This window comes from Chrysemys picta, chromosome 3, assembly GCF_011386835.1.
Source record: "Chrysemys picta bellii isolate R12L10 chromosome 3, ASM1138683v2, whole genome shotgun sequence".
Classification (NCBI taxonomy): domain Eukaryota; kingdom Metazoa; phylum Chordata; order Testudines; family Emydidae; genus Chrysemys; species Chrysemys picta.
In genome coordinates, this window is record NC_088793.1 from 172,788,461 (window position 1) to 172,811,827 (window position 23,367).

The 23,367-nt window shown below is 41.0% G+C and overlaps 1 protein-coding gene across 7 annotated transcripts in view; it reads right to left on the reverse strand.

Moving 5' to 3' along the window:
* The window catches only part of THADA (THADA armadillo repeat containing), a 327,795-nt gene that overhangs the window by 50,163 nt on the left and 254,265 nt on the right, over positions 1–23,367 (reverse strand). For all 7 annotated transcript variants that reach the window (XR_010600221.1, XM_065590664.1, XM_065590662.1 and 4 more), the window contains 3 exons: positions 17,266–17,351; positions 1,712–2,124; positions 1,051–1,172 (listed from right to left, as the gene is read on the reverse strand). Coding sequence is in view for 6 of the 7 variants with exons in the window: in XM_065590664.1 (XP_065446736.1) it covers positions 1,051–1,172; positions 1,712–2,124; positions 17,266–17,351 (621 nt within the window). In the remaining variant the exon portion in view is untranslated. The remainder of the gene's footprint in view (positions 1–1,050; positions 1,173–1,711; positions 2,125–17,265; positions 17,352–23,367) is intronic.

The window sequence follows — 23,367 nt, forward strand, 5'->3', positions numbered from 1 at the left end:
TGAGACACATTTGCCCCACCCAAATTGGGTAATGTGCCAAAGACAGTACAGCTCAGATGAGCCCCACATATCTAGACCATACAGTGCTTCATGAAAGCATCTTACATGTTCTCAGAAGCTAATGAAAGGAAGAGAGCATGACAGTTTGTACCTACTCGTATGCCTTGTACCTACTCAACTGTAGGCATGTATTTAAGTATATGGGATTCCAGTTCATTCAGAAAACATCTGAAAGTAGTATCTGCCTGATGGCCAGAATTTAACATTATAATTATACAGATCTATATCTATCTATCTATATATCTATATAAAAACAAGTGACCAATGTGAAAACACAGCAATAAAACTGAATGCCAGTAGCCTTTGGGTTAAACCTTCCCTCTTTTAAAATCTCTTGGTGGCCTATTTTAGATAATAAAGTCATGAGCAATCCTGTCAATTCTTGCAATTCCAGTAAAAATCTTAAATCACCAGTATAGTTTCTTACAAACAATACTGTTGTGAACTACAGAATTTGATAGTTTCTAGGCAGATCCACAGATGTGAAACTGTAGAATAGAACCTTTTTAATCTACACAAATGAGTGAGAGACCCAGTGTGAATCAGAGTGCATTTGGGGAGAAGTAATTGTACGTGACATGGTGTTCACTGATTACTATTTGGGAAGTGTCATATGATATACACTGGTCCCACCATCTGACAGCTGCAGCATCTTGCTAATTCCCAATTGATTATTATTCACTCATTTATAGAATGTTCGCTTCCTGGTCTGGGGCCGCTTTAAATAATTCAAAGCCAGATACACTCCTTCAAAAATACAGCACACATACTTCCTATCTCTCTGTAATAACCACTCACTTCTGTGAAACACCAATTTTGTAAACAGAAAGAAAACCTTTTTTTAATTGTATTTTTAGGTTTGGGGTTTACTGAAGTACTGAATTATTTCTTTCCCCATTAAAGATTCCTTCAATTCTGAAGAGACTTATTTAAAACTGCAAACAATGTATATTTTAATAGATTGGTAAAATGCAAAGATGGAGACTATACCTGTCAGAGGCACTTATGATATTCATAGCCCAGTTTAAGAACTCTTTTGGATTCATTTTTATAGAATCTTCTGTCCTTGGAAGCACATTTCTGAGATCCATACAATAAAGAATTTCTAGGGCCTGCATGTATAATCCACAAACAAAATACTGGTAAGTAAAAAAACAGTGACGCCAGCTGTATTTTTTTTTCTGTTTTATCAGCAATGAATTTATCACAATTATATTTTAGATGTATTGATCTATATACCTATCTATATATATATAGTAACTGGGTAATGGGCTTCAAAATGATATTGTAGTTTATGTAAAATAAATACAAGTCCACATATTTTGTATTTAATTCTCAAATGCACAGATTCACTTCTAACAAATTGTTGAATTAATATACAGGCAGCAAACCATGGTGAAAAAATGCAGATTTCCCAGTAGGACTAGAAAAGTGATAAGAATATAAATATCAGACAGTGGAAGTTTTACTTTTAAGCAAGAAAATGGACTTCTAACTCTCTATTACAAAATCAAAGTAAAATTCCTGGGTAATATTAAGAGAAAGAGACAAAAAAGTCATGATCAAAAATACAGCAGGAGCATTTTTTGAAAAGAATTAGACACATTTACTGAAAACATTTCAAATCTTGAGAAAACTGAATGGCTCCTACCTTATAAAAACATTCCGGATGCTTTTCCTTCATAGCCATCCTAAGAAGAGTCACCTCCAAATCAGAAAGTAAGGACAATGGACCTCTCTTTTCCTCTGTAGCCTGCTTAGAATTTACCTGCTTCCACCATAGCAGCACTGCTTCCAACATTGGCAGACGCACTTCATGAAAGTCAGATTGAAGCAAGTGAACTACCATTGAAGAAGGATTCATCATTTGCTCTGCAACAGGTGAACTACTGTTTGAGAAGTCAGGATCTGCGGCCACTGAGAGCACAGAGATTACAAGTTTGGTGATACTCTGAAGATAGTGTGTGAATCCTGGTACTGCAGAGAAGTAGTGGATACCTGTCATCAGCTCAGAAGCTGAGATAACCCTACTTATTTCCTCCCAAAAGCCAAATAACTCTATTCCTGAAATAGAATGTAAAAAAATAAATAAATAAAAATACAAATTGATATTATACATGTATTCTTGACAACTAAAGGATTCTATGTAATTAAAAACCCTGAGGTTTGAAAAAATGGCCAGAACATAAATGCAGATACTAAAGTGAAAACAAAGTTATTTTCCTTCTTTTCTTTGAAGTGATCTGATTTATAAAATTACTGTCACAGATGCCTTGTCATATGTATTTATGTTTACAGACTAATAACTCAAAAAATAAAATAAACATTTTTATAAACTGTCATAATATAGTACTAAACTCTCTCAACTGTACAGTATAAACCAATCAGATAAATGAGAAAAAGTTTCAAGTTCAAGCATTTTGGTTCCAAAACTGAAAAAGGCCTCATATTTAGAGAGTCTGTGTCCCCAGATTGCTTCAGAGCTGTCCTCAATGGTATTTTAGATATGCAAAATTCCACTTGCCCCCTTGCTCAAGTAAGTAATAATTTTTTTCAGGGACATATGAGTTTGTCATGGTACAACAGGGTGAGCAGATTTTACACCTAGTCAGTAAGCTTTCATTATAACTTTGCAAGGCTGTAGGGACAGCATTAGCTTATGGAGTAAATGCCCATAGATTTTGAGGGGAATTATTCTGATACCTTAAAAATGCAGGGCCAAACATCTATCGGGCTTACACTGCATGTTGCAGGGGGATAATGCCATTCTGGTATCTCTCTCCTTTTTCTACACATACCAGACACTTTTTCTGTATTTGGATGATTTCCGGCTTCCCTGTGTATGGTGGGAGATTGGATAATTTGGACCTAATTCTTCATGTTTCAAATAATGTCCTGTTAGTATTGGAAACCTTAAAACAGGAACTGCAGGCCCACTTGGTAATATCTTTGCATATTTGCTTTGCCTTAGGATACCAACAATGCTCCATATTCTCTCCAAAATTCTTCTCCACAAAAATAAATACCTCTTATCTCAATATAGTGAAAATATTCTTGTTTTTATACCTCGGCATGAAGAAATTTTTCCAGGCTTTCATGGAAATATTTATTTTTCTGCTTAACTCTTTTCTTTGGCCAAACTCAAAACTTTTGACTAAACCGATAAACACATTAATTACCAAAGTAAATGTCTGTCTCTGTTATTAAAATACCAAACAAACAAAAACATTCTGCATAGTCCGGGTGATCAGCTGCTGCAGGAGGGAACAGGAACCACCCATGGCTGACTAAGCAGTGATGTTTGCAAGCAGCAAAGGGAGTTTTGTTGAGTCCTCCTTAACCCGGATGGTGACAGATGCAACAAGGAGCCTCAAGAATGAAGGAGGAAGTACAAACAAGGAGCAAATGAGGTGACCCTCAGTACTTGACTGGGATGAGAAGGAACTGCCCCTCTCCCACAGAATATTAACATGGTTCCCGTCATTGTAGTATCTGAATGCCTCAAAATCTTTTAATGTATTTACTATATATGGGGAAAATAGATACTACTTCACCCAAGGACATCGGATTTCTAAATGAAAAACACAAATTCCATAAAATATCTTGGGAAGGCTCCATGAAGTCATGGACATATTAGCATCTCCCACAGCAATGCTGGTAGGTGTTTTCCTCTCACTTGTGATCTACTCACATCTAGCCAGCCAGGAAGTGAAGAATCCCTTATTCATTTGAAACTGCAGAGGGAAATAAGGATGGCAGAATGGAATTAACAGAGCTAGTCAACATGATTAGAACTGGTTAGGACCCTGGATTCACAACTAAACTGAAACACATCAGCTACAGCAGCACACTGTCCCCTACCATCACTGCATCAGTACTAATTTGGAAGGAAGAATAGCACCTGCTGAATCACCAGTAGCACTTCCTGAAGCATTCAGGTGTTCCTTGGATAGCTCCCATTCAAGTTGTTTTCTAGTCACTTCCTGCTTTGTTTATAAGATCACACAGATTTAAAGCAACAAAGAGTCCTGTGGCACCTTATAGACTAACAGACATATTGGAGCATAAGCTTTCGTGGGTGAATACCCACTTCGTCACCCATGAAAGCTTATGCTCCAATATGTCTGTTATTCTATAAGGTGCCACAGGACTCTTTGTTGCTTTTTACAGATCCAGACTAACACGGCTACCCCTCTGATACTTGACAGATTTAAAGCTCAGGATTAAAGCTCAAGGTGGTGTGGCAATAAAGACAGAAAGAATGATTACAGTTTGCATATTGAGAGCTCAAAAATAGTACACGTTTACTCCACCCTGCCTTATGAAGCCTTCCAAAACCACAGCAATACCTAAATACTGTTAGTAACAGCATTTGAATGCTTTTAAAGGCGGAAAAGGCAACTCCTTAGGAAGTGTGGAATGATACATTATGTGGTTATGTCAGAATCAGGAGCCACTATGAAATAGCCTTCAGTGAATATTGAGCCCATCATTTCAAATGGGTGAAATACAAGAACTTGTAAAATAGCTCCAGCTGTCAGCTCCCGAAAACCGGACATATGGTAACAACTCCCCCATACCCTGCAACCCTCACTTCCACGCTGCTGCTGGCAGAGGCTCTGGCTTTAGAGCTGGGTGCCTGGCCAGCATCCTTCCTCTCTAGCTGCCCAGCTCTGAAGGCAGTGCCCCTGCCAGCAGCAGGGCAGAAGTGAGGGTGGCAATCCCATGACCCACTTGCAGTAGCCTTGTGACCCTCCCACTCTGCTCGCTTTTTGGTTCGGGACCCTCACAGTTACAACACCATGACATTTCAGATGTAAACATCTGATAACGTGAAATTGACCAAAATGAATCATTAATTTGGTGGGGCCCTAATTATAAGGAGGTATAGAGTGAGTCTTTTCTGAAAGCTAACAACACACTGGTGATTTATATCATTGTGAAATGTATTTATTAACACTGTATGAGGAAATATGCCATTATACCACACTAAAAATAATCTATTTGTAAGACTTCCTTCAGGTCCACCAGTTATCAGCTCTTTGGGAACTCATGCAGGTCTTAACAGCGATAGTAGTTAAAGTCTCTAGGAACTTCTCTGTACCCATTCCTAAATGTCATCTTCATTTGAGCATCACTGGTTGGGTGTCTCATTGAAAGATGCAGTGGACTCTGAGCATGCTCCAGACTTGTGTGTTCTTAGTGGTTTTATTCCCTACACAAAAGATATAGGGGAACAGGAGCTCACAGAACAGTAGCATCATTGTCTATCTATATCTACAGTTACCTAGGCTCTGGGTCTTCTGCATAGACAAGGCTAGAACTCCACAGATTTATTCTTGCCCTTTGGAATCAGTCTAAGGATCGAATATCTCCATGGATGATCCATTGTCTGCTGTGATGGACCATTAGAAATATCACAAGTCCCCTAGTTACACCAATCCCCAGAGTCTTGACAATAGATGCAAGAATTCTAGGTAGAGGAGCAAACTCAGGGAAGATGTTCAAGGACCAAAAATCTACGCAGCATACATCTCTTGGAAGAGATAGATGCCTATCTGTAAAATGATGACAATATAATTGGGACAAATTATGCTATTTGTATACATCATCCATCAAGGATGGGAAACAAATTCAAGTCTAAATGTAGAAACAACTCAGACACTTTCCTGGGCAGAGTGTCCCCTAGCCTCACTCCACGTGGAACATAGTAAGGGATCTCTGAGATGGAAGACTGGCTAATTAGCCAACCATTTAACAACTTAGTGGTCACAGATATTCCAGTCTATATCATAGCTGGGAATGGATGGCCTACCTCACTCTTGGTCAACTATGCCTTTCCTCCACCACCACTGCTGAGAGTAGAAGGAAAGAGGAATGTGGAACTGCCCTCAGTTTTACCAGGTCCAAACTCCATGCTCTCCCTAGTCAGTTCTGAAACACTACCACATGGAGGGTTCCCACAGCCACAACAGCAGCAGAGTGTGGCTTGGTGGTAGTTGCACCAAAAAGTGGCAAGAGTGGCAGCCCTCATAGTATTGATTATGTTTGGGTCACATTTTCAAGCTTTTCTTTACAACCATAAGGACAACAAACAATTTTTTTTAAATGAAAGCTTAGATCCTGACATCACATGACCCAGGAAGCCGGGCCCTAGTGACACTACTCTTCTGCCTATGCCTTAGTCCAGTCCTGCCTATGGGTGTATTCAAAACCCACTGAGAGTGAGCAATGCCTGAGGACTCCAGTGAAACCCAGCAGAGCTTGCGTGATGATAGTGATCAGCACTGTCTACTGTTAGGTGGAGCTTGGCTTATGAGAGAGTTTAGGAGTACCTTTTTTGAATTAATTCAAACTGTTTATAACTAAAATAATAGAAAATTTTAGTTCTACTAGTCCTATCTAGAAGCCTATGGCGATCAGGGCCGGCTCCAGGCACCAGACGACCAAGCATGTGCTTGGGGCGGCACCTGGTAAGGGGCGGCCAATCTTGGGGTGGCGGGGGGCGCTCAGGGTTTTTTGTTTTTTTTTTTGGGGGGGGGGTTCGGTCAGGAGGCGCTGGGGTGGGTTGTTTTTGTTTTGGCGGCTGGGGGGGGGCAGCGGCGCTCTGGGGGGGGGGTGGCGGCGCGGTGGGGCGCTCCGTGGGGGGAGAAGGGGGGATGTTCAGCAGCACTCGGCGCGCTCTGCGGGGGGCTAGGGGGTTCGGCGGGGGGGGGTTCAGCGGCGCTCCGCGGGAGGTGTGTGTGGTGGTGGGAGGGTTCGGCAGCGTGGTGCTCCGCGGGGGGGCTGGGGGGATTCGGCAGTGCTCTGCGTGGGGCTGGCGTGTTCGGCAGCGCTCCGCGGGGGGGTTGGGCGGGGGTTGGCCGCGCTCCGTGGGGGGCTGGGGGGTTCGGCGGTGCGACGCTCCACGCGCGCAGGGGGAGAGTGGCAACGCGGTGCTGAGGGGGTGTGTTATGGCAGCGCTATGGAGGGCAGCACTCTTTTTTTTGCTTGGGGTGGCAAAAAAGTTAGAGCCAGCCCTGATGGCAATGTCTTCACTGTATAGTTAACTCAAGTTTTATATGCTTGAGTTAACTCCTCTTGAAGTTAGCCTAGCTCGATTGAGAGCAGCCACACTGTAAATACCACTCCAGATGTACAGTGATTGGATCTGCAGCTGATAAATTGTGCTAACTTGAGCTGTAACCTGTACCCCCTGCACCACCACACTTGAGTTCAGAATGTGTATGTATCGATGGGACTCAAGTTAGAGGCAAGACTCGAGTTATAAATCACGTTAACTCTGCAGTGAAGACAAGCCCTGTGCACACTGAAATTAATGTTTAAAACTTAAAGTATAATACACTAATACAGATACTTCTGTTGCTCTATCTAGTCTACGGTCTGATTTTTTTCACCTTTTGGAGGAAGCTGTCTACTCCCAAATAATAATCTCCTATGATAATTTCACGTTCAAAGTTCACACACACAAAATGTGACCAGGCCCCCTCAGAGGTCCAGAGAGGCCCGGGCCTCTTCCAGCTTTTGAGGCCCTAGCCATAATAAAAATAAAAAATGACGACATGGTCTTATCTTGTGCCATCAGAACTGATATATTTTTATTAATATTTATGAACATTTTAACTCTTTAATATGACAAAATCTATATCAGTTAACAAAATAATTATGTCTTTTACCAAATCACATCTCTTATTTGCTTAAATTTGTATCTCTAAGCTGAGAGAGTGTGTCACATTTTGGTCCGATAGAGATGCGCTTAAAAACAAGTTGCGAAATTTATCAAATGCCAAAAAATTAACAAGTGTCTAAATTTGAGGCCCCCTTTGAGCTTGAGGCCCAGGCCAAATGGCCCTTCTGGCCCCCCCCTCTGATTGGCCCTGAATGTGACTTCTCTGTTCAACAACCAGAAGTGTCTCCACTTACTCTCACCTATCCCCTTGGGGGTGGAGAGCTGCTTTCCACTCTTCTCCACCCCCTACTTCCTAACTAGCCAAAGAATAGGCACCTGCACTCTTACATTTTCTATCCATGTTCCCCCCGTATCCTCTCCTCCACCTTCTCCAACATTAACTGGTCTCCCACATATCCTTTCAGAGTTCTCTATCCATCACATTCTTCCTGTCATGCCACATTCCCCTGCAGCCCCCGCAAGTCTTCTTGTTGCCCCCCCACAATTCCCTGCAACTGCTCTGAGTCTGTCTCCTATCCCCACTCCTCTGAGCCCACTCAGTCTGCCTCCTGCCCCCCGACTTTCCATTGCACCCTCCTCAGTCTGCCTCCTGTCCCAACACATATTTCCTTGTACTCTTCCCTTGTTCTGCCTCTTGCTTCTTACACATTCCTGATTCCTCACAGTTCCCTGTCCAATTCCCTAACACTACCCTGACTAGCATTCTCTTGTCCCCTGACCCTCGCATGGTGACTAAGGTGCCACCATTGTCCCTGATGGCAGCTGATGTCAGCCCTATTTGAAGCAGTGGGAGATGGCAATCATTTTTGCTGGGAGCAGCCTTTGTTTCATTTGCAAAGGTGAGAGAGACATGGTGGCCATCTTGTTGGAAGGCAACATGTGGCTTCATTCATTTTGACAATAATGAGGGATGCTGGCCATTTTGGATGAGGGAAAAACTTCATAAGATTGAAGGCAGAAATCAGCAATTCACAAGAATCTTTTAAAAAATCTGAATATTGTGAGACTTGTGATAAAACTGCAAGAGCTGGCATCAATGGTGCCCCCTTTCTGATGCTTTGTCCCTCAGTTCTCTATGTGTAAAATGGGACTAAATATTTCCTTTCCTCATTGGGCTGTTTAGTAATGTTTGTGAGGCCCATAAATACCTAATTAGGCAAGTAGCCAGGTGAGACAGATTTTTCAAATTCTATGTATATGTAGGGAAAAATCATCTTTTTGCCTATAATACCAATCTTTTCCAGGACAAGGAGCTAATTTTATTAAACCAGAATATTGGGTAACCAACCAAATTTCATGTTGATTTGCCTAACTGAAAGTTAGTGGGAGTAGACTATCTAAAAGTCTGCACATTCTAAAAATATGTTTTAAATCTTTAGTCAAAAGAATGGCATTGACCATGTGCCACATTAAATGCATCTGCACCCACAGTTTACATAATTTATGACATAATGAACAGATAGAAATTGTTTTCAATTTGTTCAGCTGGAATTTGTTAAATTTAACCTAATTAGACCAAATAATCAAAGCAGGCATTTGTAAGCTGCCAATGGTCTCCCCCCTCTCCTCCCCCCGTAATAATTGTTTGGCCACATTTCTTAGAGATTTAGGTAAAGAAAGTTAAAATTTCATTAAAATAACTGACCTTATATTTATTCCTGTCACGTTAATTATTCAAGTTGTAAGTAGTATAAAGTACTTTTAACTATTTTTCCTGGATTTTACCATTTTACCATTATTAATTTCTAAGTTAGCCTGTGGGAAAGGTAACTTTACTTAGCATTTAGCTTCCTTTTAAGAGCAAGTTGTATAAAATGAAAACACCCACATTCTCAGCCTTAGAATTATATATAATATCCGCGAGCTTATCATTGAGACAAACTGTTTTGGAGATTCCAACTTCATTTTCACAAACTAGACTGTAAAACATTTGGAGTTTTGATAATATATGGAAGCTAAAAAAAATTTATTACATTTGGCAGGCACTCAGGACAAGTACTATGCAATCTAATTAGCAAAGAAAAACACAAATATATTTGACAAAGATAACACCACTGTAAAATATTTGTTCTAAGGATAGCATGGCCATGTGGTGTAAAACAAAAATAAAATGCCAGACAACTTTACTGATTTCCTGGTTTTTGTGTCTCACATTTCACATGCATTATATTCTTGCAGTTGTACCTATTGATAAATATGATCCCTTAAAGATACCTCAAAATAAGACAGATCTGCCCCGTCTGTTAGTTTATTTACTACAGTGCATCATGGGACTGAGAATGCTAATTGGGTACCACTCTGCACAATGCTTGTGAAACCTACAATACTTGATATAAGGAATAAAATGCTAGAAGTTGGCATGCAAGTCAAAATCTAGTTTTTCAACTTCAATAAAATGACTTTACCCAGATTACTGACCTGCTACGTTTTAGCATCAAAAGGAGCTGTTGACATAGGGTACAATTGTCAAAACACTCAGCATTAGTCTAACTTTACTCCCATTGACGTTAATAAAAGCAGAGTTAGGCAAATGCTCAGCACTTCTGAAAATCCCACTCAAACTGTCAAAAATCAAAACATGGACATGAAATTCTAATGGCTTTATTCCGTTAGGTTCACACCTTTGAGATCATACTCATGGTTTTCTCTCTCCTACTGAAGCAACAGTATTTTTGAAAAAGGTATATAATGCTACAGCACTTCTGAAGTCAAAAGGCATTGCCTATGCATATCTGAGGACAGCACTGGGCCCGAGGAGGCTGGCAGTACATGCGTAGTAGAAAAAAGTGTCTATTACGGACTTATACACAGACTTTACTTTCATCTTTTCTCTGGTAGCTTTGACTGGTTTCCTTGTCTTCTTTATTTATATATTCTTATTTGATTTATGGGCAGAACAGTATGTTAAATAAACAAATATCTGCTTTTGCACACTACTCTGTGCAAACACTGCCATTTACTCTTACAGATCATATTATAATTATATGTATTATAATATATATATATTTGCTTTTTATGAATGGACAAGAGCTATTGGACTGTAGCAAGGGCAACTCACTGAATGGCACAAATAAAGGGACGTATGCCTGGGGAGGGAAGGTTGTGTCTTGGAGGGTTTCCCATCTGTTATAGGGAGGATGTATGCCGTGTTGTAGCTGTCTCGTAGCCTTGTCCATCCCAGTATGTTAGACACACAAGGTGGGTGAGGTAATATACTTTATTAGACCCACTTCTGTTGGTGACAGAGATAAGCTTTTGAGCTTACACAGAGCTCTTCTTCAGAAGCTTGTCTCTCTCACCAACACAAGTGGGTCCAATAAAAGATACTACCTCACCCACCTTGTCTGTCTAATATGGAGGATGAACAGCCCAGATCTGATACTGCTGTTGTCACTGCTGCAGATCCACTGCAGCAGGAGCTCTTGTCTCATTGTGAAGTTTCAGACAACTGGGTATAACATAAGTAAATAGGAATGGCTCTGTTGGGTGCCAAAAGCCTACTGTAGCGGGGTGGTCACCTGCTCCTGCCTTAAAAGGCTTAAAACAGCCCAGGGAGAGGGCTGTGGCAGGGAAGGAAAAGAGGGGCTAATTGGGGAAAGCAGTCTCAGCGGGAGGCCACGCCCCAATCAGGCCAAGGCTGGCTTAATGAGGCCCCAGCTGGCCCTTATAAGAGGGCTGGGGCCAGAAGCCAGAGACAGACTCTCTCTAGCTTTGAGAGGGAGGGACCTGGCTGCAGGGAGCTGAGAGAAGGTACCTGGAGTGGCACAGGGCTGGGGGAAGGCCAAGGGAGCTGGGGAGCTCCGGCCTGGAAATCCTCCAGGCTGCGTCCTAGTGGAAGGCCAATTAGGTACTGGGGTTGCAGGGGGCAGCCTATGGGTAGGCAGGGTCAGCAGGTCCAAAAACCCCTTGCCTATGATGAGTGGCTTTTACACTGCAGTCTGCCCCAGTAAGCGGGGGCTAGATGGTGACTGGCAGTAGCCCACAACCGAGGCAAGGTGGGGATAGAGAGTTGGAGGTTCCTCTGGGTGGGGAGACCATGAGACTGCGGGGGTATTGCCAGGAGGCAGCACCCCAAGACAAGGGGCACCAGGTCCTGGGAGGGACACGGGGGCCTGCGGCAGCGGGACACCGGCCTGCAGAGGGCACTCCGGAGGTGGAAACGCTAATTCCCTGAGACGAGCAGCAGGAGGCGCCGCAGCGGAGAGTCGTGCACCACGACACCTACCAACCAGATGGAGCTACCTGCCACTAAGGAATTAGAGAGCAGCAGCTCAGAATCCAGATGAGTGTGCTCTTTAGAGAAATCTGCTAATAAAAAATATTGCAACAAAACAGATGGATAGTCCATCCAGTCTTGTACACTGTTTCTGGCAAAGGCCAATGCTGAATGCTTCAGAGAAGGGTGTATAATCTCAAAACATAATTGTGCAATAGTACAACATGAGCAGGAGTTCTTCCTGACTTCAGCTGGGATGATTTAGCTGGGAATTGGTCCTGCTTTGAGCAGGGGGTTGGACTAGATGACCTCTTGAGGTCCCTTCCAACTCTGATATTCTATGATTCTATGATTCTATGGTGTTTCAGCTGGATTCTGTTGCATTCCCATGGAAATTCTGGAGCAGTTTCAGATAAATATTTTTTTCCCAATCACTCTTATTTGTCAGTCAATCTTCTATTTAGCCATAAAATGTAGATCTACTCTGAACAGACCCTCTCATTGCCTGCATTCAGACTCTTGCTTGCCTCAGGGACACAAGTCTCGACTACATTTTATTCCTTTTAGAACTTGAAAGTCTACTCTCCCATTACTGTATTAGTTCTACGCTTTGGGATATTATTGAAAATACAAGTAATAATACCATGCAAAATAAGTAGAGTTAATGCAACACTAAAGTTGACAATCAAGCATTCAAAATTCAGGAAATGCTGACTGAGGCCAGGTCCTCACTTAAAAGTTTGCCAGCATAGCTATGTCAGTTAGGACTGTGGAAAAATCATTCCCCAATCAACAAACCTATGCCAGCAAAGCCAGTGTAGATGAAGTTATACCAGCAAGAAAGTCCTTTTGCCAAGATGGCTTATTATGTTTGGGAAACTTCTATTAGGAAATTCAGCCAGTATAGTTTACCACTATAGCTAATCAGTCTCAGTGGCAATGAAAAAAATCAAGCAATGTCAAGATTGCATGTGTCAGACTAACTTCTTATGAATTTGCATAGTGAAACGATCACTCTTTTCTGCCTCCCTCCTTCAACTCAAATCAGTTTCCTCTTTACTTTCCACTACCTTTTACTAATAAGCTACCTGACTCTCTGAATTACCTATCACCAATAATTCCCTGACTCCCCATCTCCCTAATCTCTTGTGTTGTCCACTGCAGTGCTGTTCTATTTGGAGGGAGAGAACTTGGCTATTCTCCAGCAGGATACACTTGTTACAAGTTACACATTTTAAAGTTCCCAGGCTTCCCCAAGTCAGAGGAGCTCCAGAATGCATAGTCCTCCCTCATTAAATTGGAAAAATCCTGGAACATGCCAGATTTGAAGACTGTGGCCAACACAGTCCATTGGATGGTTAAAATAGACATAATGGTTTAAGGTATGCAGTACTATAAATGTGTTAGGCATTATTACCACCACTGAAGATGGGAACCAGCTCAGCAAAGAAGCTAAACCAGATGAAACCTTAAAATGGATTTCAACAAAGGCAGAAGAGGTCTTTTTAGAGCTACAGAGAAAGTGCTATATATCTGAATGATATAAAAAGTTTGGATTTGAACCAGTTTCCACCTTGTTTCAACTGTAGTTATAACCTATAAGAAAAGCGAAAGGTAAAACATTTCTTGAAAATTTACATTATCTTTGGGTCATGTGGCGTCTCAGGAGTCTTAGCGTTGAGATCCAAAAGCACACCAGAAGCTAGCTCTAAGCATCAAAACTTTGCATACTGCTTGAGGAGCATAAGGGCTTTCATACTGGGAAACAAATGAACAGTGGCCAGATATGCTTTAAGAAGCTGACCACTGTATGATATTTGTTGTTACACATTCCAAATGAGTTTTTTGTGTGTACAAACAGTAGAGACTAAACTATGCAAACTTATGATGCAAGTCTCTAATTTTAATAAAGGTTTCTGAGGATGTGCATTCTGCAACACTCATGACCAAAGCAGTAAGGCAGAATATCTAGCCTTTTTAAGACAGATAAATACTTCTGGACCTTATCTCAACATATATTTTTTGGGGTTATAATCAATTTTTACTTGAGCAAGATAATTTTAGTCTCCACCACTGCTGCCTCTCCTCCCTTTCCTGCATCTTAAATTGCTTTGAATTTGTGTAGCAAATTCCACATGGTCTAAACTGGACTTTAACAGAGAGGTATTATTTATTGAAGACAACAAATCATTGACAGAAAGTAAATGTAAAATAGGAAAAGACTAGGCATGGTTGTACTCTGAAAATGTCTTTGTAATTGTAACCCCTTTGACAGGCACAATCAATTAGAAGTGGTCTGATTTTAACCAGTTGCAGACTCATTACACTGCATTCCAGTTTGTGTTGATGAAAATCAGTTTCAGTCTGTGGCCTGGAACTCATATACAGCACTTCCTGGGGCCTCTTATATAAACACACTAAGAAACAGTTTTATTTGGACTTGTCCATCCCCCTTTTATTTTACTGAAACAACTTTACAAATCAGGAATAAAATAGAACAGTTGTGGCCCATAACCAGAAACACACTCATTGGAGAAAGATGTTTAAACTATGAAGAATGTAAAACTTCAAATTGCAATTATTGCTTACAGTATTTAAGTATAAGACTTGAGACAACACTGCTTAGGCTACAGATTCTCTTTAATATATTATTAGGACACTTCTAGTTGTATATAATATAAAAGAGTGCTCTTTCAGTCAATAAAGGCTACTTTATTTGAATGCATTTTCATAGAAAATGTACTGAAGTAATGTAGTATTTTGAAATTATCATATGTGAACATGAATTTTAATGACTTTCCCAGTGGAGTACATATGAACAAAGATAAATATGTATATACAATATCAGTTTGTTTAGGATCAAATATTTTCCCACAGCACAAAGCCCAAGTTGCAGGAGCTGCGAATAGGGAATGAAATCCTCTAACCCCCAGACATGGAGTGGAGACCCAGCCATTAGTACAGCCACAGCAATGCAAGAGTCTCTGTAATGAATCTGCTCCTCAAAAGATCAGGGTTGGAAGGGAACAGATGAATTGACAGATGTGGACAGGTCAACAAAGACCTCTGATCTATATGCCGCAGTGTCAAAAAGCAGACAAGACATTAAGATGCATAAGGGATGATATGGAAATTGATAAAAAATATGACAATGCCACTATATAAAACAATGAGATGTCCTCACCTGGAATACTGTATTTAATTCTGATCATTCAGTTTTAAAAAGGATTAGTGCAGAATTACAAGGGGCTCAGAAGCAGGCGACACGAATGATTAGGGGTTGGAAAAATTCTCATATGAAGAGAGATAGAAAAGACTGGCATTGTTCACCTTAGAAAGGACACAAATAGGAGGAAACATGATAAAAATATATAAAATAATAGAAAAGAGATTTAAACCCTCGTGTTTCAGGGCACAAGTCAAACTCGAATTATTGTGGGTAGGAGGAAATTTTCCCTGGGGGCAGGTTATACTAAAACTACTTTCTGGAACATTTCTTGTACCTTCCTTTGAAGCATCAGATACTGACCACTGTTTGTGACAGGAGACCAGATTAGATGCAGCACTGGTCTAATCCAGGATGGCAATTTCAATGTTCCCACATAGGATCTACGTAGTCGTGGAGCCACTAAGCCTGCACCCCCATGGCATGGTGCAGGAGCAACCTCCTCGTTGCACAGGATATATGTACCCTTTGCATTGACCTCTGCCTCCTATCGTCCTCCCATGAAGTAGAATCCACCTGTTCCCTTGCCTAACAGGTCTTCTGCACGTATGCCCCTTTGGGGGCTATTTTCTACATCCCCACTGCTATTACTTCATATATTTTGGTTTGGTTAAGACCACATTCCCCACAGCTTCTCTTTTTGCTTAATCCTTCAGTAAAAGCATACATTTGGATTCAGCATCAGGCTATGCTGGATTTAATGTTGCCCAGAGCTGTGGGTCCCTGGTGGTGGAAAGCTCATTGCGGGGAGGGGGATATAAAGCAGTACCAGATAATTGCAGCTCTGGCTCTGCCTGGGAGCTTGAGCTTGCCAGTTTTGCCCCAAAACTTGAGTGGTGCTAGCCAAGTAGTCTGACTGGCAGCGCTCCTATATAAGTTAAATCTATTCTTGCTTTGCAGAAACCCCTCAGCAAGAAAATGTGTGAAACATTTAACAAGTGAAATGTATTTAATTCTGAGAGTGTCTCCCTCCAGAAGAGACCCTTTTTTAAATAAAGGATTTGTCTCAATCAGCTAAATGCCGCATTAAAATTAAACCACAAAAACACTTAAGTTATGGGTTTGAATTAAACCAACAAAACTGTTCTTAACTCACCTTGCTGTGCCAGTGGCTAAGGGCAGGATAATAATAAAGCACCATGCTGAAGAACTGTGCAATACGTGGTCACAGTAAGCTAATTATAGCTGCACAGAATTTATCCTTCCTCCAGTCACACTCCAGAGGCCTGGCCTTCTAATTGTGCCTTCACTTTACTTCATCATTTATTGTGCTTTGTATGACCATAATAATAATATATTGAGATATATCTATCTCATAGAACTGGAAGGGACCCTGAAAGGTCATTGAGTCCAGCCCCCTGCCTTCACTAGCAGGACCAAGTACTGATTTTGCCCCAGATTCTTAAGTGACCCCCTCAAGGATTGAACTCACAACCCTGGGTTTAGCAGGCCAATGCTCAAATCACTGAGCTATCTCTCCCCCCTTAAGTAAATAACATGCTAAGCAACAATTTAATGCCATTAATAGTTTTGATTGATCCTTCATCCAAGAACTTCCCATTGATGGTGTAAACAATCAAACCGCTGAATCTTTGGAGGTGTGACTTTCTGTAAAACTTCTCACCCTACTGCAGAAATGATTCCTATCAAGTTTTCCATACTCCCACAGAACTTACCCATTTTTTCCAGGGTGGATTGGAGACACTATTCCATCTTTGAAATTTTGCACTAATAAAACAGAACTACTTAGAAAGCTTGAGCTACACAGGGGATCAGAGTTTGACTTTTAAGCTTTTGACTAGCAGGAACTAGGAATGCTGCAAAGGCGGGAAGGAACCCTCCTTCTCTTCAGCACCCCCTGCAAGGACTGGTTCTCACAGATACCAACGGGTCGTGAGTTTCTCCTCATCTAGACTCCTACACAAAGTGTCCAGATTTTCAAAAGTGCTCAGCACCCAGCAGCTCCCACTGGTCTAACTAGTGCATCTATTCCCCCTAACCCTCACCCAGGGTTAATACAGCACTGAAATTTCCTGCAGCTGATTTAGAAGTTGTATATTATAGTTGACTTGCCTTTTCTTCTAGATTTCCCAAGGTAATCACTCAGCACAACAAGGACATCAAGATATGCAGCTCTGGTCACGAAACAAGGATTTTGCCTAGAAAACAAATTGTTGACAGAAAGTAAATTCCTTATAAAATTCCCGCTCTGCTCAGACAGACACTGAAATTTTAACATAGAATCACAGAGCCAGAAGGGACCTTTGAGAAGTCATCAAGTCCAGCCCCTATGTTGTGGCAGGACTAAGGCCTGGTCTACACTGGGAGGAGGGGGAAATTGATCTAGATCGACTTACCGTGGTGTCTTCACCATGGTGAGTCGACTGCTACCGCTCCCCCGTCAACTCTGCCTGCGCCTCTCACCCAGCTGGAGTACAGGAGTCGATGGGAGAGCGCTCGGGGATCGATTTATCACGTCTAGACTAGACACGATAAATCAATCCCCCCTGGACCGATCGCTGCCTGCGGATCCGGCCGGTAGTGAAGACATATCCCAAGTAAACCTAGATCATCCCTGACAGGTATCCGTCCAACCTGTTTAAAAACCTTCCAATGATGGGGATTCCACAACCTCCCTTAGAAGCTTATTCTAAAGCTTAACCATCCTTATAATTGGAAAGTTTTTTCTAATATCTAACATAAATGTCCCTTGAAGCAGGTTAAGCCCATTTCTTCTTGTCTTACATTCAGTGGACATGCAGAACAATTGATCACAGTCCTCTTTAATAATATCCCTTAACATATTTGAAGACTATTAGCAGGGCCCCCCTATAGTCTTCTTTTATCAAGGCTAAACATGCCCAATTTTTCTTAACCTTTCCTCATAGATCAGGTTTTCCACACCTTTCATAATTTTTGTTGATCTCCTCTGGACTCTGCAATTTGTCCCCATCTTTCCTAAAATGTAGTGTGTAGAATTGTACACTCCTAGTAATATACTCCAGAATAATAGCTTTTTCACAGCTGCATCACATTTTTGACTCATATTCAATTTGTGATGCACTATAACTCCCAGATCCTTTTCAGCAGTACTGCCACGTACCGTTATTACCCATTTTGTAGGTGTAGGGATCTGATTTTTCATTCCTAAGTGAAGTGCTTTGCACTTGTCCTTACTGAATTTCATCTTGTTGAATTCAGACTAATTCTCCAATTTGTCAAGGTCCTTTTGAATTCTAATCCTGTCCTCCAAAGTGCTTGCAAACCTTCCCATCTTCATGTTGTCTGCAAATGTTATAAGCATACTCTCCACTCCATTATCAAAGTCATTACTGCAAATATTGACTGACTCCAGTAAGACCCTACTAGATACGCGCTACTAGTTTGACAGCAAACTACTGATAACTACTCTTTGAGTATAGTCCTTCAACCAGTTGTGAACCCACCTTATAGTAATTTCATCTAGACTGTATTTCCCTAGTTTGCTTATGAGAATGTCTTGTGGGAATGTCTCAAAAGCCTAACTAAAAGCAAGATTACATCACATCTACTGCTTCCCTCCATCCACTAGGCTAGTAACCCTGTCAAAGAAGGAAACTAAGTTGATTTGACATGATTTATTCTTGACAAATCCATTATGGCTATTACTTATAACCCTCAATTGCTTACAAACTGATTGTTTAATAATTTGTTCCAGTATCTTCCCAGCTATCAAAGTTAGGCTAACACTGATCTTTAATTTCCCAGATCCTCTTTGTTCCCCTTTTAAAATACAGGTACTAAGTTTGCCCTTCTCCAGTCTTCTGTGACCTCACCTGTCCTCCAGATGGTCTCAAAGATAATTGCTAAGGGTTCTGAAATTGCTTCAGCTAATTTCTTAAGTACCCTGGTGAAGACTGAGGTGTTTTGTTTCAGCCTTCTGGATGTCATTAGTTATTAATTCTCCTTCTCTGGTAAGAGGACCTACACTTCCCTTCATTTTTCTCTTGCTTCTCATGTATTTAAAGAACCTTCTCTTACTGACTTTTATGACCCTTGCTAGGTGTAACTCATTTTGTGCCTCAGTCTTTCTAATTTTGTCCCTACATGCTGTTGCTACTTCTTTTGAACTCCTCCTTAGCAAATTGTCCATGTATCCATTTTTCGTAGGATTCCTTTTTGATTTTCAGGTCATTAAAGAGCTCCTAATGAAGCCATACTGGCATCTTACTATTCTTCCTGTCTTTCCTTTGCATCAGGATAGTTTGCAGTTGTTACTGTATTACATAAAGAAACTAGATGAGTCAAAAACTGGAACATCTTACATTTATTGTGTCTAATTAGTACAGATCTATTGTTTGTACTAGACCGCATATGCAAAAGAATAGGTCAATGACCCAGAGATTTACATTCTGACTGAGTGACAGCCCTTCTAATGGAATAAAAAATGTCTCCTCCCATTATGTTCCCATCAGCAATAAATGTCTTATTACACACTTCTATATTATTTTAAAGTAGCTTATTTGGGAGAGTCAGATCACATAAGTGTCTCATCACTATGTCAATTGACAAATCTGCTTATTTTGTTATTGTTAATGTATTTAATTAACTAAAAGAACAAAAACAAGAGTCTAGATTTCTTCTTCCCCCCAACCCCCCAAAATCTTTTCCCTTTGAGTACATCAAGGGAAGTCTCCATCACAAATTAACTGCTTCATCTTTTGTTAGGCACAGCTACATTTCTGCTTTGGTTTAGAACATGTTATAATGAGTTTCTGAATTCAGAGTCTCTGTTTTGTGCACCCAAAATTTAATTTTGGGGGTTTCAGTTGTATAGCATCAGTCAACTGTAAACCACTTTCTGCTACACTTGATCAAACCACAAGTTAAAATCACTGGATAATATGAAAGTTAATTCAGGCATATTACAAAGGATGAATATAGGCAAACAACACAGGAATGCAGGGGCAAGATTAGAAAGGCAAAGGCACAAAATGAGCTCAAACTAGCTACAGGAATAAAGGGAAACAAGAAGACTTTTTAACAATATATTAGAAGCAAGAGGAAGACCAAAGACAGGGTAGGCCCACTGCTTAGTGAAGAGGGAGAAACAGTAACAGGAAACTTGGAAATGGCAGAGATGCTTAATGACTTCTTTGTTTCGGTCTTCACCGAGAAGTCTGAAGGAATGCCTAACATAGTGAATGCTAATGGGAAGGGGGTAGGTTTAGCAGATAAAATAAAAAAAGAACAAGTTAAAAATCACTTAGAAAAGTTAGATGCCTGCAAGTCACCAGGGCCTGATGAAATGCATCCTAGAATACTCAAGGAGCTAATAGAGGAGGTATCTGAGCCTCTATTATCTTTGGAAAATCATGGGAGACGGGAGAGATTCCAGAAGACTGGAAAAGGGCAAATATAGTGCCCATCTATAAAAAGAGAAATAAAAACAACCCAGGAAACTACAGACCAGTTAGTTTAACTTCTGTGCCAGGGAAGATGATGGAGCAAGTAATTAAGGAAATCATCTGCAAACACTTGGAAGGTGGTAAGGTGATAGGGAACAGCCAGCATGGAATTGTAAAGAACAAATCATGTCAAACCAATCTGATAGCTTTCTTAGATAGGATAACAAGTCTTGTGGATAAGGGAGAAGCTGTGGATGTGGTATACCTAGACTTTAGTAAGGCATTTGATACGGTCTCGCATGATATTCTTATTGATAAACTAGGCAAATACAATTTAGATGGGGCTACTATAAGGTGGGTGCATAACTGGCTGGATAACCGTACTCAGAGAGTTGTTATTAATGGTTCCCAATCCTGCTGGAAAGGCATAACGAGTGGGGTTCCGCAGGGGTCTGTTTTGGGACCGGCTCTGTTCAATATCTTCATTAACGACTTAGATATTGGCATAGAAAGTACGCTTATTAAGTTTGCGGATGATACCAAACTGGGAGGGATTGCAACTGCTTTGGAGGACAGGGTCATAATTCAAAATGATCTGGAGAAATGGTCTGAGTTAAACAGGATGAAGTTTAACAAAGACAAATGCAAAGTGCTCCACTTAGGAAGAAAAAATCAGTTTCACACATACAGAATGGGAAGAAACTGTCTAGGAAGGAGTACGTCAGAAAGGGATCTAGGGGTTATTGTGGACCACAAGCTAAATAGGAGTCAACAGTGTGATGCTGTTGCAAAAAAAGCAAACATGATTCTGGGATGTATTAACAGGTGTGTTGTGAGCAAGACACAAGAAGTCATTCTTCTGCTCTACTCTGCTCTGGTTAGGCCTCAGCTGGAGTATTGTGTCCAGTTCTGGGCACTGCATTTCAAGAAAGATGTGGAGAAATTGGAGAGGGTCCAGAGAAGAGCAACAAGAATGATTAAAGGTCTTGAGAACATGACCTATGAAGGAAGGCTGAAAGAATTGGGTTTGTTTAAAGAACAGGAGTACTTGTGGCACCTTAGAGACTAACAAATTTATTAGAGCATAAGCTTTCGTGGACTACAGCCCACTTCTTCGGATGCATATAGAGTGGAATAAATATTGAGGAGATATATTTACACACACATACAGAGAGCATAAACAGGTGGGAGTTGTCTTACCAACTCTGAGAGGCCAATTAAGTAAGAGAAAAAAAACTTTTGAAGTGATAATCAAGATAGCCCAGTACAGACAGTTTGATAAGAAGTGTGAGAATACTTACAAGGGGAGATAGATTCAATGTTTGTAATGGCTCAGCCATTCCCAGTCCTTATTCAATCCTGAGTTGATTGTATCTAGTTTGCATATCAATTCCAGCTCAGCAGTCTCTTGTTGGAGTCTGTTTTTGAAGTTTTTCTGCTGTAAGATAGCCACCCGCAGGTCTGACATTGAATGACCAGACAGGTTAAAGTGTTCTCCCACTGGTTTTTGAGTATTATGACTCCTGATGTCAGATTTGTGTCCAGTAATTCTTTTGCGTAGAGACTGTCCGGTCTGGCCAATGTACATGGCAGAGGGGCATTGCTGGCACATGATGGCATATATCACATTGGTAGATGTGCAGGTGAATGAGCCCCTGATGGTATGGCTGATGTGATTAGGTCCTATGATGATGTCACTTGAATAGATATGTGGACAGAGTTGGCATCGGGCTTTGTTACAAGTATAGGTTCCTGGGTCAGTGGTTTTGTTCAGTGGTTTTGTAACAATGTGATATATGCCATCATGTGCCAGCAATGCCCCTCTGCCATGTACATTGGCCAGACCGGACAGTCTCTACGCAAAAGAATTACTGGACACAAATCTGACATCAGGAGTCATAATACTCAAAAACCAGTGGGAGAACACTTTAACCTGTCTGGTCATTCAATGTCAGACCTGCGGGTGGCTATCTTACAGCAGAAAAACTTCAAAAACAGACTCCAACAAGAGACTGCTGAGCTGGAATTGATATGCAAACTAGATACAATCAACTCAGGATTGAATAAGGACTGGGAATGGCTGAGCCATTACAAACATTGAATCTATCTCCCCTTGTAAGTATTCTCACACTTCTTATCAAACTGTCTGTACTGGGCTATCTTGATTATCACTTCAAAAGTTTTTTTTCTCTTACTTAATTGGCCTCTCAGAGTTGGTAAGACAACTCCCACCTGTTTATGCTCTCTGTATGTGTGTGTATATATATCTCCTCAATATTTATTCCACTCTATATGCATCCGAAGAAGTGGGCTGTAGTCCACGAAAGCTTATGCTCTAATAAATTTGTTAGTCTCTAAGGTGCCACAAGTACTCCTGTTTTTTTTTTGCAAATACAGACTAACACGGCTGCTACTCTGAAACCTTGGTTTTGTTTAGTTTGGAAAAGAGAAGACTGAGAGGGGACATGATAGCAGTTTTCAGGTATCTAAAAGGGTGTCATAAGGAGGAGGGAGAAAAGTTGTTCACCTTAGCCTCTAAGGATAGAACAAGAAGCAATGGGCTTAAACTGCAACTAGGGAGGTCTAGGTTGGAAATTAGGAAAAAGTTCCTGTCAGGGTGGTTAAACATTGGAATAAATTGCCTAGGGAGGTTGTGGAATCTCCATCTCTGGAGATATTTAAGAGTAGGTTAGATAAATGTCTATCAGGGATGGTCTAGACAGTATTTGGTCCTGCCATGCGGGCAGGGGACTGGACTCGATGACCTCTCGAGGTCCCTTCCAGTCCT